This window comes from Filicampus tigris, chromosome 15 (genome assembly GCF_054856515.1).
Source record: "Filicampus tigris isolate MCC_2025a chromosome 15, RoL_Ftig_1.0, whole genome shotgun sequence".
NCBI lineage: Eukaryota > Metazoa > Chordata > Actinopteri > Syngnathiformes > Syngnathidae > Filicampus > Filicampus tigris.
In genome coordinates, this window is record NC_141231.1 from 14,707,944 (window position 1) to 14,720,201 (window position 12,258).

The 12,258-nt window shown below is 43.3% G+C and overlaps 2 protein-coding genes across 4 annotated transcripts in view; one reads left to right on the top strand and one right to left on the bottom strand.

Annotated features, from left to right (window-relative positions):
- itga1 (integrin, alpha 1) overlaps positions 1-5,322 on the bottom strand; it is a 58,797-nt gene extending 53,475 nt beyond the window's left edge. The window contains exons 1-2 of one of the 3 annotated variants that reach the window (XM_086053672.1): positions 5,275-5,322; positions 2,628-2,780 (exon numbers count right to left, since the gene is read on the bottom strand). In XM_086053672.1, the coding sequence (XP_085909798.1) occupies positions 2,628-2,724 (97 nt within the window). In that variant the 5' untranslated portion in view covers positions 2,725-2,780; positions 5,275-5,322. Of the gene's footprint in view, positions 1-2,627; positions 2,781-3,079; positions 4,017-5,274 lie in introns of those variants that run through there. The other 2 variants (XM_086053671.1, XM_086053670.1) reach the window with 2 other exon arrangements.
- Positions 4,517-11,792, top strand: LOC147135686 (Golgi phosphoprotein 3-like). Its single transcript, XM_086053677.1, has 5 exons — positions 4,517-4,961; positions 5,356-5,487; positions 7,735-7,849; positions 7,951-8,111; positions 8,920-11,792. Exons 1-5 carry the CDS (start codon positions 4,752-4,754, stop codon positions 9,181-9,183), a joined length of 882 nt encoding a protein of 293 aa, XP_085909803.1. The 5' UTR covers positions 4,517-4,751; the 3' UTR covers positions 9,184-11,792.
- Positions 11,793-12,258: the final 466 nt, after the last annotated feature.

Sequence of the window (12,258 nt, forward strand, 5' to 3'; positions counted from 1 at the left end):
AATGCCTTTGTAAAAATAAAGGCCTCACCCCTAATTGAATACCATCTCATCCGTAGTTGAGCAAATAAAGGCCACGCCTCTAATGGACGCATCCACCTATCTGCAGATGAGAAAAGAAAGGACTCCGGAGATAACTTCGATTACAGTTACACTTCACATAAATCGTAACAGACCAGCAATCAGGGGTGTAATGTTATTCCAAAAATGCATCTGTAAAAATTCCAGCCGTGCCCCTAATAAACACATCTTGTAAAGAAATTATTTTTGAACCGCTACCGAGTCAGGCTGCATGGAGCCCTAACCAAACGACCATCAGTAAAATTTTGAAACGAGCTCGCGTCACCCCAACAAGTCCAGCTGCTACTTGACTTGTCGGGTTGCTGGCTTGACTTTCCCTGTTCGCACTATTGTGCATGAACGCACGCTTGTGTGTGCATCTGAGAACATTGCACATGGCAACACGTGTGTGCATTACATGTACGTTGCGATCCCCAGCGGCGGCACGCAGGACCTGCCGAGGGGTCCCATTGTTCAAGACTTCCTGCCGAGTCCTAAGAGGGCGAACAGAGGAAAGGGAGGATCACAGGAAAAATCTTTTTTAAAGAAAAAAAAAAAAAAAAACGCTCAAGTGATCCGACTGGAATGAAAAGTGGAACAAATCTCGTAAAATTGTCCGCGCATTATATTTGAGAACAACTCAACAAATGGGACAATGACCTCATTCAGCCAAGGGGGGGAGAAAAAAAAAAAAAAAAAAAAGATCCACTGACTGATCCGCGAACTTGATACATGACATTCAATGCTCGTATTGTCTCAGCTGCGGGGCGTGAAATGACTTCTTTCGGTCGTTACCATAGGCTCATTGTGGTGTTTATTATTCGTGTCGCCTTCAATGGCGCGAAGGAAAGCACTTCCCTTGATTGTGCAGCAGCTGTCGTCCCAGACGATGTTTGGGCTGCAAAGTCCCCCCCCAAAAAATGCTGATGCTCGCGAGACACCGGCAAATCTCGCAAGATTTGAGTTTAGCGAGATGAATAGATTACCTTTTGCATTTTATTTGGCTTTTTTGACATTTATTATGCAAGGAGGTTTTGTCTGTGATCTTTGACTCTCAACTCCTAATAATGCGCTATGAGTCTTCGGAGAGAACATGAAGCAAGGTGCGAGAAAAGAGCGCTTATCAAGCGAGCGACGTTTTGTCCGTAATGTCACATTTTCAGCCTCAACTTACCGACGCTCTGTAAAACGTCAAAGTCCAAAACTTTAGAGTGAATGTCACACATTATGCGAAAACATGAATAAATCTTACAAGGCATTTGCATTTTCTTTGCCTTTTTTTTTCTCGTGACATTATTACACAATGAGGCTTTGTCTGTGATCTCACATTTTTCACCCGCAACTTCCTGATGCTACGCCAAATGTCCTAAAAAGGTCGTACAGTTCACGATTTGACATAAATAAAATCATACAAAACTTCTAGTGAACGTCATGCGTTTTGTCAATAATGTTACATTTTTCATGTTAAAAGTCAGTGTTAGACCTCAATAAAATTGCATGGAACAGCACAGCAAACATCAGCCGTGATGCTAGCCACCGGAAAATCTTGAAAGACTTTTGAATTTTCTTTGGCTTTTTTGCTACACTTTTTACACGACAAACTTTTGTTAGTGATGTAAAAAAAAAAAAAAAAAAACGTTCACCTTTCGAAACGCTTCATCGGACATCATAAAAAGGTTTGAAAATTCGGATTGGCATCTGACGCCAGACGGGCAATTAAAGACTTCGGTAACATTTGCATTTTCTCGGGCTTTTTGCAACGCTGATTACGTGACAAGATTTTGTTAGTGAGGTAAAAAAAAATAAAATAAAAAAAATTACAGTCAACATCCTGATGCTCCACTGAACGCTGTAAATATGTCGAACAGTTGGGAGTTCCACCTAAACAAGGCGCACAAAACTTTGGCATGAACGTCACGTGTGCCATAACACACTAACTAATTATTACAGGTTGCAAAGTGGCAACATACCCACTAGCATACACTTTCCATGCATTTTTGGGGGGCTTGGTCGCTAACCCCTACAAATAGTTAGGGTTCATTGTTTTGTTTTAATGTCTTAACATGAACTGTAAAACAGTTTTTCTCTTGTGATTAGTGTGGGAAAATTGTCAGAGATCAAGTTGGACCTTTGACGTTTTCCTGTATTTAGCCCATACGGGGTCCTTAAATGCACCGTGAGCCTTCGTTTCACCTTTCGCAAATCATCCATGGAGAAAACCTGCACATGTAAGCCTTTATTCCGCCACTGCGATATGTAAGCTTCTTGTCTATCCTCATTATTGCAACAAGCTGTGGGAAATTAGGGGTGTTGTTTGGACCCAACATACGATCCTGACTCTGCTTTACCTCAACGTTGGCTTTTTGAATATCATCCACCATTAAACATAATTATGTCCCCACTCTCCAGCACCACACACTGTTTTGAGCTATTTAGAGATTCTCTAATTCACTTACAGCGGGGAAACTGTAAGCAAAGCACTCTGGTTCTCTCTCCTTGGAGTGTTGTCTTAAAAGGGCTATCGCATGCATGTGTGTGTGTGTGTGTGTGTGTGTGTGTGTGTGTCTTACATACAAAGGGGGCACCAGGGGTCAAGCCTTTTGCCCACTCCTGAGACGGGAAATGGCTCCAATATGGGCGGCCTCCGTGAAAGCTCCGGGGAGCCATTGCGAGCTCCTCGTCCACACCAGATCTCCATCACCATCAGAGGGAGCGCAGATGACCTAAGTGAAAAATACAGATGTTCTGCTCGGCCCATTTGAAACCATAGACGACCTGTTGGGCTTCACTGGGGTATCACATTTAATTCATGGTGGCAGCGAGGACACAAGAGGAGCGTCCTTTTTTTAAAAAAAAAAAATGTTTACCTTAATTTAACAAGTTGCGATTAAAAATGTCTTTCGAGTAAGAATTACACGGAGATTAGCCTCTCTAAAGATGAGAATAAAAAATACAGATACCAGTATTCTAATAGAGCGGATTTGAGCCAGATTGAGTAAAGGACTTGAATCATATGTCTTACCTTTACCACAGTCTTGTGGAAAAGTGGACAAAATATGGAACAACAGTGACAGTGACAGTGTCTGTGTACATGCGAGGAAAACTCCATATAAAAAAAAAAAAGCGGGTGCCAAGCGGCAAGCAACACTGAAGGAGCCGCAGAGATTTCTGGAAAGTACTGGCATGTGACGACAATCTCCAGCCTTCTTCATTTCTGGGCTAAGGGGTAGGATGGAAGACGGAAGCTGGCATATTTGTTCACAAAAAAAAACAAAAAAAAACACTTGCTTGGATTCCAAATTGAGCTAATGTGAAATGGGGGACATTTTTGTGGAGGTTACTCACTGCGTCATCCTCAGCAGTGGAGTGCTGCCAATGAATGAACTAACTGATGAAGAGTGACACCTAATCATATTATAAACAACGGACGCACGTCACGGTGAGTCAGAAAAGCATAAAAATATGAAATAACAATAACATAAACAAAAAGACAGAAGATTGAATGTCCCATCAGCTTCTTAAGAAGGAGCTGCGAAGAACAGTGAAATAGAAAATACTTCACAGAAACAGACTGCCACCATGTGCTCAAAAGGGGTTAATACATGACCCATACAAAGAGGCGTTTTGTTGGTTATTTAACTACTCACGAAAGGGGCGAAATATAAGAAAAATTCGTCTGTAACTTAATATTGGGTAATAAGCGACTGCTGGGTAATAATAACTGACAAGATTTCCCATTGCATACAAATGGATTTGAAAAACTGTCCGGGACAGGCTGGTGGCAATAAGGGAAAACATTTTAAGACGAGTAAAAAAAAAAAAAAAAAGATGAAAAAAAATCTGAAAATAAATATTCCTTATCAGCCTACCCTGCCGTTCTCTTATCCCAGATTCATATTTAAGCGTGAAGCGTGGAGAGGGAACGGGCATGTCGGTGCTTATCACTCCACCCCATGTTTTGAATGAATAAATTACCACGTGAAAATAACTTTTAAATGTAAATTTCATCAAACGTGAAATCTATCACGCTTTTAATTTTATTTACGTCGTTTTATTTACTATTTTACAGTGTCAGTTAGCTATGTATTTTTTTCCATAAAGAGTGTAATATTTTCGTTTTTCATGCCAACTCGAGCTACTTGGCAGTAGGGGAGAGGAAAAAAATAGACACTGCAATGTAGCAGAATGCAATTTTCAGATCGCAAAGGGTGCGATTTGGGGGGAACCTGCAGCATTTGGGGTCGATCGGTGGGCTTTATTAATTGTTTCATTAAACATAAAAAGTTGACGTATAATTTTGTGATGTTGTCATAGTGAACGCTTAAAAGGCAAGTGTTTAGTAAGTTAACAACTCCAAAATTGAAGTAGATAAATTACTGTCTTCATCATTCAGCTTTCCGATTACCCTGAAGGCAACAATGCTGCGTTCAGGTTCCGTTCTTACCAGTTGAGTACAGTACAGTACTCAACGTCACCCCCACCCTCTCCACCATGTTGGCTGGATCAGGAAGTGGGCTGTGAGTCGAAGAAGCTCGAATCTGAAGTCTGAGCACCAGAGTACCGACAGCGGCCGTCTCCATTCGCCCCTCGCACAGATTCCGCCCCTTGCCCCATTCGGTGTACATGCAGGGCGGCCTCCCGCTCGCTCGAGGCAGCCACTTTTTCCCGGATTGGACCGTTTCACAGCGCCAGACATGGCTTCTCTGACGCAGAGAACCTCGGGCCTCGTCCAGCGGCGGACCGAGGCAACCCGTAGCGCCGCCGTCGACAAGGAGAGGGAGCCCGACGCGGAGGAGGAGGACGCGCGTCGCGGCGAGGAGGACGAGGACGACAAGGGGGACTCGAAGGAGACCCGACTCACGCTCATGGAGGAGGTGCTGCTCCTGGGCCTCAAGGACCGAGAGGTGAGCGTCTTTCTTTTTCGTCGAATCCGTCAACTAGCTTGTCAGTTAGCTTCCGAGCTAAAGGTACGTTAGCGAATGTCAACAAAGCTAACTTTAGCATTTTCTTCGTTGCTTAGATTCCCAACGACAGCTAGTTCTAGCGACCCTGGCCTCAAAACTTCACCCTGTGCACAATGGGCGACTCCTGTGTTTTCTATCCATCACAACGCACTCATTATTTTGTTACATTGATACTTTTCTTGACAACTTGCCACTGGTTACGTGACTTTCTCTCGCCCAGCCAACACGTCAGCGAATGGACAAACAAGCGCACCTTTTTCTTTTTCCTGCTGTTTTTCATCCCCCCCCGCCCCCCTTCCGTCTTTAATTCCCTTCTCCAAAAAATCCTCCTCAGGGGTACACGTCCTTCTGGAACGACTGCATTTCGTCCGGTCTCCGAGGCTGCATGCTTGTTGAGCTGGCTCTCCGGGGGAGGCTTCAGCTGGAGGCCTGCGGCATGAGGAGGAAAAGTCTGCTCTCCAGAAAGGTGAAGGCATATTACCAGTAGACAGTGTTTAAAAACCTCAAGACATCACCGATCTGTGTTAAACAGCATAGGTCGGAGGTTGTCAAACTGGTGTCTATGAGCTGTAGCTTCGGAGTCTGCAAAAAATAATATTGTTCACATTAAAACATGGCGGCACGGTGGCCGACTGGTTAGCACGTCCGCCTCACAGTTCAGAGGTCGTGGGTTCGATCCCGGCCTCCCTGTGTGGAGTTTGCATGTTCTCCCCGTGCCTGCGTGGGTTTTCTCCGGGTACTCCGGTTTCCTCCTACATCCCAAAAAACATGCATGGTAAGTTGATTGGACACTCTAAATTGCCCTTAGGTGTGATTCTGAGTGTGGATGTTTGTCTCTGTGTGCCCTGCGATTGGCTGGCAACCAATTCGGGGTGTCCCCCGCCTACTGCCCGAAGACAGCTGGGATAGGCTCCAGCACGCCTGACCCTTGTGAGGAGAAGCGGTATAGATAATGGATGGATGGACATTAAAACATATTTGGCCAAGTAGATTCTCGGTTGGGCTGAACAATTACAGGGCCTTTGTCTTGCAAAATTACCTTTATATGTTTTTAGATTCCAGCCATGTTAAAATGGTGATTCCTCACCCACAACCCCCCCCCCCCCCCCAGTGTTGTTTTCCTCCATGCACCCATCTTTGAGCATTTCTGCTCTGAGCACCACCTCAGCCCCATCCAAGAAAATTATTGGATCCTCAATCTTCTATTTGTAAGATTGAGTGGGCCTCCCCTATACCGCCCCTGCAGACTAAACACATGGCCACTTTCTCCAAGCAGCCAATGGGATGCCGGACAAGGGTATCTGGGGAAAAAGGCGCTATAGGCGGCCATCTTGACTGAGGCGCCAAATCTCCGCTTTGAGATTTTTCAAAGTCCACCCCGGTGTGCTCACCTGCACGTGTCCAATCAAGTCGCGCACCGACTGGCCTACCTGGCTGGAGCTCCGCTCGGTCAAATTTTGTCTAAGGCCACCGACACGCGGGACACCCGACAAGTGTACTGTAACTGGGACAGAGGCCACCCCAGCCGAGGCAACGGCCTCCCAGGCGACAGACTATCCAGCAGCTGTTTGTGATCGTCATTCCTCAGAGGACTACCTGGTGAACCTTGGCCAGTACAAAAGTGGATTGGAGATTAAACCTCAAAACTGGCACAATCAAACATGATGGAAAGGCCAGAGCTGTAAGTAAATCAAACTGCTAGCTAAAGGATGACATAATAATATTAGCATCAATGCACTAACGTTAGCTTCATTGTCAATCACGATATGTGAGACGTATTTTGTTGTATGAAAAATAAACATAAGCGCGTTCAATCTCTATGCCGACGATGTCATGAAAGGAGCACGCCAGCCACGTGAGGAGAGGCGGGGTTTTAGTGAGCCCGGCATCTTTCTTCCCGGGTTAGAAAAATAGCAACCAAAATAACCCATATTTCATAAGATATTGGACCACCATTTTGGCACAGGTGAGCTCAAAATAGCATGATATAGGCTCTTTAATTGAATTCAAATTGACATCACAGAGCAGTTTAATTCAATTAACCAAAACACAAAGACTTCAGTGTAGGAAAAAACAAAACAAATACCTCTTCTTCATTTCACTCAGTTGATTAGAACCTACTGCGAGGTTCCTGTTTTATCCGTCAAAATTATTTTACTCCCCATAAAGATTTACATTTTTGAGGACCTAAACATGAATGAAAACCAACCAAACTTACTTTGCACACAAATCGGGCCTCGCGAAAAATGTCCCCCGCCCCCCAACCCCCCCCTCAAAGTGGTGTAGACCATTTTTTTAAAAAAAAAGGGTCGATAATACAAAAAAAAAAGTGTTACAGTCATAAAAAAAAAAAAAGTGTTGGTAGCCATACCACAGAATTTAAAGGAAGTGAACTATTAGTATTTGAATGTACAGTTTTGGCCCATTTCCACATTTCCAGTTTCAAACCACAGTTTAAAACCAAAAAGTTCAAAACGCCTGTTTAGAAGTCTTGAGTCTCGGCTTCCCTAAGGCCGCGGACACACTTCTAAGGTGGACTTTTAAGCGGCCGCTGCCCGTGACCGTTTATCTGCGATCGATCGTCACGCATGAGAGCTCCTGTGTGGCTGTGAGGCATTGCCGCACACAGGCCAAGTTGTTCCTGCCTAGCCAGGATGTGAGCAACCTTGTTCAAATATTCCAGTCCCTATTTTTTTTTTCTTTGTTTGCCAAGGTGATCTGCAAGTCCGACGCGCCAACCGGAGACGTGCTTCTGGACGAGGCCTTGAAACACATTAAGGAGACGCAGCCTCCCGAGACGGTGCAGAGCTGGATAGAGCTGCTGAGCGGTGAGACGGAGGACTAAAAAAATGTACCAATATGTGACTTTTGTTGTTGTTGTTTTTTTTTTTTTTTCTGACGCTACCTTTTTATCTCACGTTCCTGTCAGGAGAGACCTGGAGTCCCTTTAAGCTGCACTACCAGCTGAGGAATGTCCGGGAACGACTAGCCAAAAACCTGGTTGAGAAAGGCGTCCTCACCACAGAGAAACAGAACTTCCTGCTTTTTGACATGACCACTCATCCGCTCACCAATAGCACCATCAAACAGGTACCAAAAAAAAAAAAGTTCACTGAAATGTGTACAATAAAGCTTGAAAATTGTTCTTTACAAAGGATAAAAGTTCAATGAACCTGGTAAAACTTGAATTTTGTTCAATTTTCCATAATTGCAATGTATTTTTGGGACTATAAGTAACTCCGTAGTATAAATCGTCAAAAATGCATCATGAAGAAAGAAAAAATAAAATAAAAAATTGCACATATCAATATGTGATTGGGATAGAGTGGATTAAACGAAAAAGAAAAACTTTTCCGTAGTTAGAAGTGGAAGTTTAGAATCCAAACAGAACTTGTTTGCTGTCGTAAACACGATTAGGGTATGAAGATTTTGGCTCTCATTTTAATATATTGTAATGTTAATTTTTTATTAATTAATAAATGTTATTAATATCTATCGTAATGTTAATTTTTAAATAATGAATATTTTTTTAATTAATATTTTAATATGTAGTGAAAAACACTGGGGTCCCCCCCACCAATTTTTTGTTGATTTTTAATGTTACTAGCGTTTCCGCGTTACAGACATCCCATCAACGGGAATTTTTTTTTTTTTAATGACAAAATTGGACATGCGTGTTTTTGAGATATACAAGTCACACTTGAGTACGGGTCGCATGATCAGCCAAACTATGGGGGGAAAAAGGGGGACTTATACTCTGAAAAATACGGTAATTCTACATTTAATGATTAGTGCTCCTCTTGACAGTTACATGTGACAAGCGCCATCTTGCACAACAGGAAAAAAAAACCTGGGAAAGCCTTATTAAAATTCATTTTCTTCCTTTTCTTTTGGCCAGCGGCTGGTGAAAAAGGTCCAAGACTCTGTTCTGGAGAAGTGGGTGAACGACCCTCACCGCATGGACAAGCGCTTGCTGTCTCTGATCCTGCTGGCGCACTCGTCGGACGTGCTGGAGAACGCCTTTGCGCCTCTCCAGGACGAGCAGTACGATCTGGGCATGAAAAGGGTGCACGCGCTCTTGGAGTTGGAGCCCGAGAAAGAGAGCGCCAAGCCCGGCGCCAATGAACTCATGTGGGCCGTGGTGGCCGCCTTCACCAAATGAGGGGGGAAAAGCATATTTTTGTTTTTTTCTTTCTCTTTTTTCTTTTTTTTTTTTTGGTTTCTTTTTAAGTCAGCGATGCAGTTGGACCCTGATTTATTTCTGAAGGATTTCAAATGAGACTTTAAAGAGACAATCTAATTCAGGTTGGGGGAGCCATTTTGTGCGGTCCATGTTGTTAGTATCCCAGTGCAATCCCCATTGGTGGTGGGCGTCACATGGTTGAGGGTAGGGTTAGATTGGGAACGGAACGGACGCTACAGTACACACGCAGGGAGAAAATGGCCGCTGTCGCCTTGGTGACTATGAAGGAAGCGTCATGTCCCTGCTCCCATGCAGAACAGTCGGCCAATCACGAGGCGGGCGACTACGGAAAGCTGTTTGAACATTTCGTCAGCATCCTTGATATCAAGCTCAAAGTCCATGTACTAGTACGCTCTTTGTCCTCGCAAAGATGTCGGAGCGCTGGTACGACTAGGGCGCCATCTTGTGTGTTCTTTGGTCAAAAGTAGTGCTTTGCTGACGTCGCGTGGAATCTATAGGCACTCCTAAACCTTTTTGGGGGGCTGTGTCCATGACGAATAGCGTTGAAACACTACTATCGTTCCAATATTGTATGACATTTCAAAAAAACTAGTAGGACAAGTTTGGCATATTAGTAGGACTGTTATTTGTGAGGCAGAATTACAAGTGGGGAATTTGGTCCAGGATGTTATATAACTAGTTGGACCTGATATTGTTATTACTGCAACCAAGTAGTTTACGAATACAGTTTAATTGCACACCAGTTGGCCAAAAGTGTCACTTGTAGCGGAAAGCTAGTAAGACAGTCACTCTACTAGTGCGCACTTGTCATTCTACTAGTGCCATGAATTGTCTTAGTATTGAGGGCAAAGAGTGTACTGGTACATGGACCTAGGGCCTCGAATTAATGCTCTCACGAGAGAAGACCCCCTTTCGCACGATGCCGCTTCCTGATGTACGTTTATAATTTTTGGAGGGGGGGGGGGGGTTGGGGTTCTTTTTTTTTCCCTCACGGCATCTTGAGATACACAATTGGGCGTTCACTTCTGCTTCTTCTAGTAGTTTGCCATTTATCAAGTGTTTTTGCACAGCTTCGTAGCTAGTACGGGAATTTGGAGGGTTCGGCCCCTCGATGATATACAAAAAAAAAAAACAACTTTAAAATATTTTATATGCAGCTACTGATGACAAGTGAGTCATTCCACAAAGCAGAGAGGGTCGGGCAGACCTCTTGCTTTTTAAAAAATTATGATCATTATTATTCACTGCCTTTCTGAAATGTTCGTCCAAGCGGATGCGAACGCGCGTCTCTCGCTGTGATGTTTTAATTTAGTTGAGGTCGTCCGTCGTTTTCGCACGTGCTTACCGCTTCAAGGCGACGAAACGGATCCTCCAAAGTCCATACTAGCAACTTCTTTTCCTGCAACCAGACGTTCAGAATTATATCAACTGGCAGTATACAGGTGCATCTTGATAAATTAGAATACAGTGGACTTTCAGTCTTGGCGGGGTAGCAAATAGCGGAAATTCGCATATAACTGACCCCCGTTATAATTGAAATAGGGGCGAAAAGCACAAAAAGCAGTAAATCAGCAAATAACTCAGCATCTATGATGTAAAAACAAAACCGAAGCGCTTGTGGCGGCTAGCGTGAGAAGCTACAAGCTAATGTAGCTAGCCTACGTCTTTAACGCATCTCCGTTAATCAGCCGGATTCAAAACACATGGCACTAGTTACAGAAGATCCAAATCAAAACCTTTTGTTGGTAGAATAAAAAATAAAAACTTCCCAGGCTAAGAGTGAAAACAAAGTACAAATCTACCAAAATAAAATCAATACCTAAACCTGGCTACTGGCTAGTGACTAGTACCTGTACGCAGCCAGCCTTTTTTTGGGGATGTGGAATGCTAACATACTAACAGTCACACATATCTAAACAACTGCTGTATTGAAAAACAAAACAAAGTGCATTTGGAGGCTAGTGTGAGATGCTAACGTGGCTAGTCTACATATTGACATGCTGCTTCCTATGCAACAGACGCACAACACAAAGTGCATTTAGCGGCTAATGTGAGAAGCTAATATAACTAATCTGGGCATATTTTCATACAATTTTGGAGGTTCCGCCTTACTTTCATTTTAATTTTTGGCTGTTTTTGAGTCAGATTCCTAATTTTTTTGCATTGTCATGCGCCAACTCTACAAACAGGCCCAACAAAGTTAAAAGATCAACAAAAGGGACCTCATTTTTTGGGGGTTTCTGTAATGGTGCAGGGCTGACAAAAAAAAAGTTTGAGGATTTCCATCTGTTTGGTGGCATTTATGTTCTTCCATTCCCGCACAGCAACACCCAAAGGTGAAAGAAAGCAGGAAGGGCTGTTTGCATGCAACAGGCAGATGTAGCTCCAGAAGAAGACGGTGTCGTCCTCTGTATAATAATTCTAATGATTATTAGTCGTTTTATGTGTACGAGCTGACGGAATTGTACAAAAAAAAAAAAAAGGGATCTCTCCTGTCCTCTCTATCTGTATGCTTTTGTATTACCACACAAAAATAAAGTAAAGGATTCTTTAAGTGCCTGAATTTAGGTCATGTCGCTCTGGTGCCTTTTTTGATAAAAATATGATTTCATCGTTACTTCGCGGCTTGGTTATTGCGGCTTCAGTCTATCGTGGGTTTTCATTTGTGACTATAACTTCATCTATTGCCGTTTTACCTTGCTTTTTTGTGGGTTTTCTTGCTACTTTTAAGTTGGACCAGTCATATTTTTTTGAGGGCAAATTTCCCATTTGTTTTACAAAAACTGAGACCATGAACATTAGATCCTGTTGCCCCCAACATCCTCATTCTCGTATCGCGGATGCGCTATATGCTAAATAGTGGGCATCTGTTTCGCACTCGGAGCAGCAAAATACCCACTAGTAGTTTTGCTGCCCTAGCAATAGTCTTATTTGTATGCCAAAGTTTCCTAACCAATATTTTTTGAGGGGCATTAGAGTATACTGATGTGCCTAATATATTGCAGCATGTCAATAATACAGTAATGCATAGAA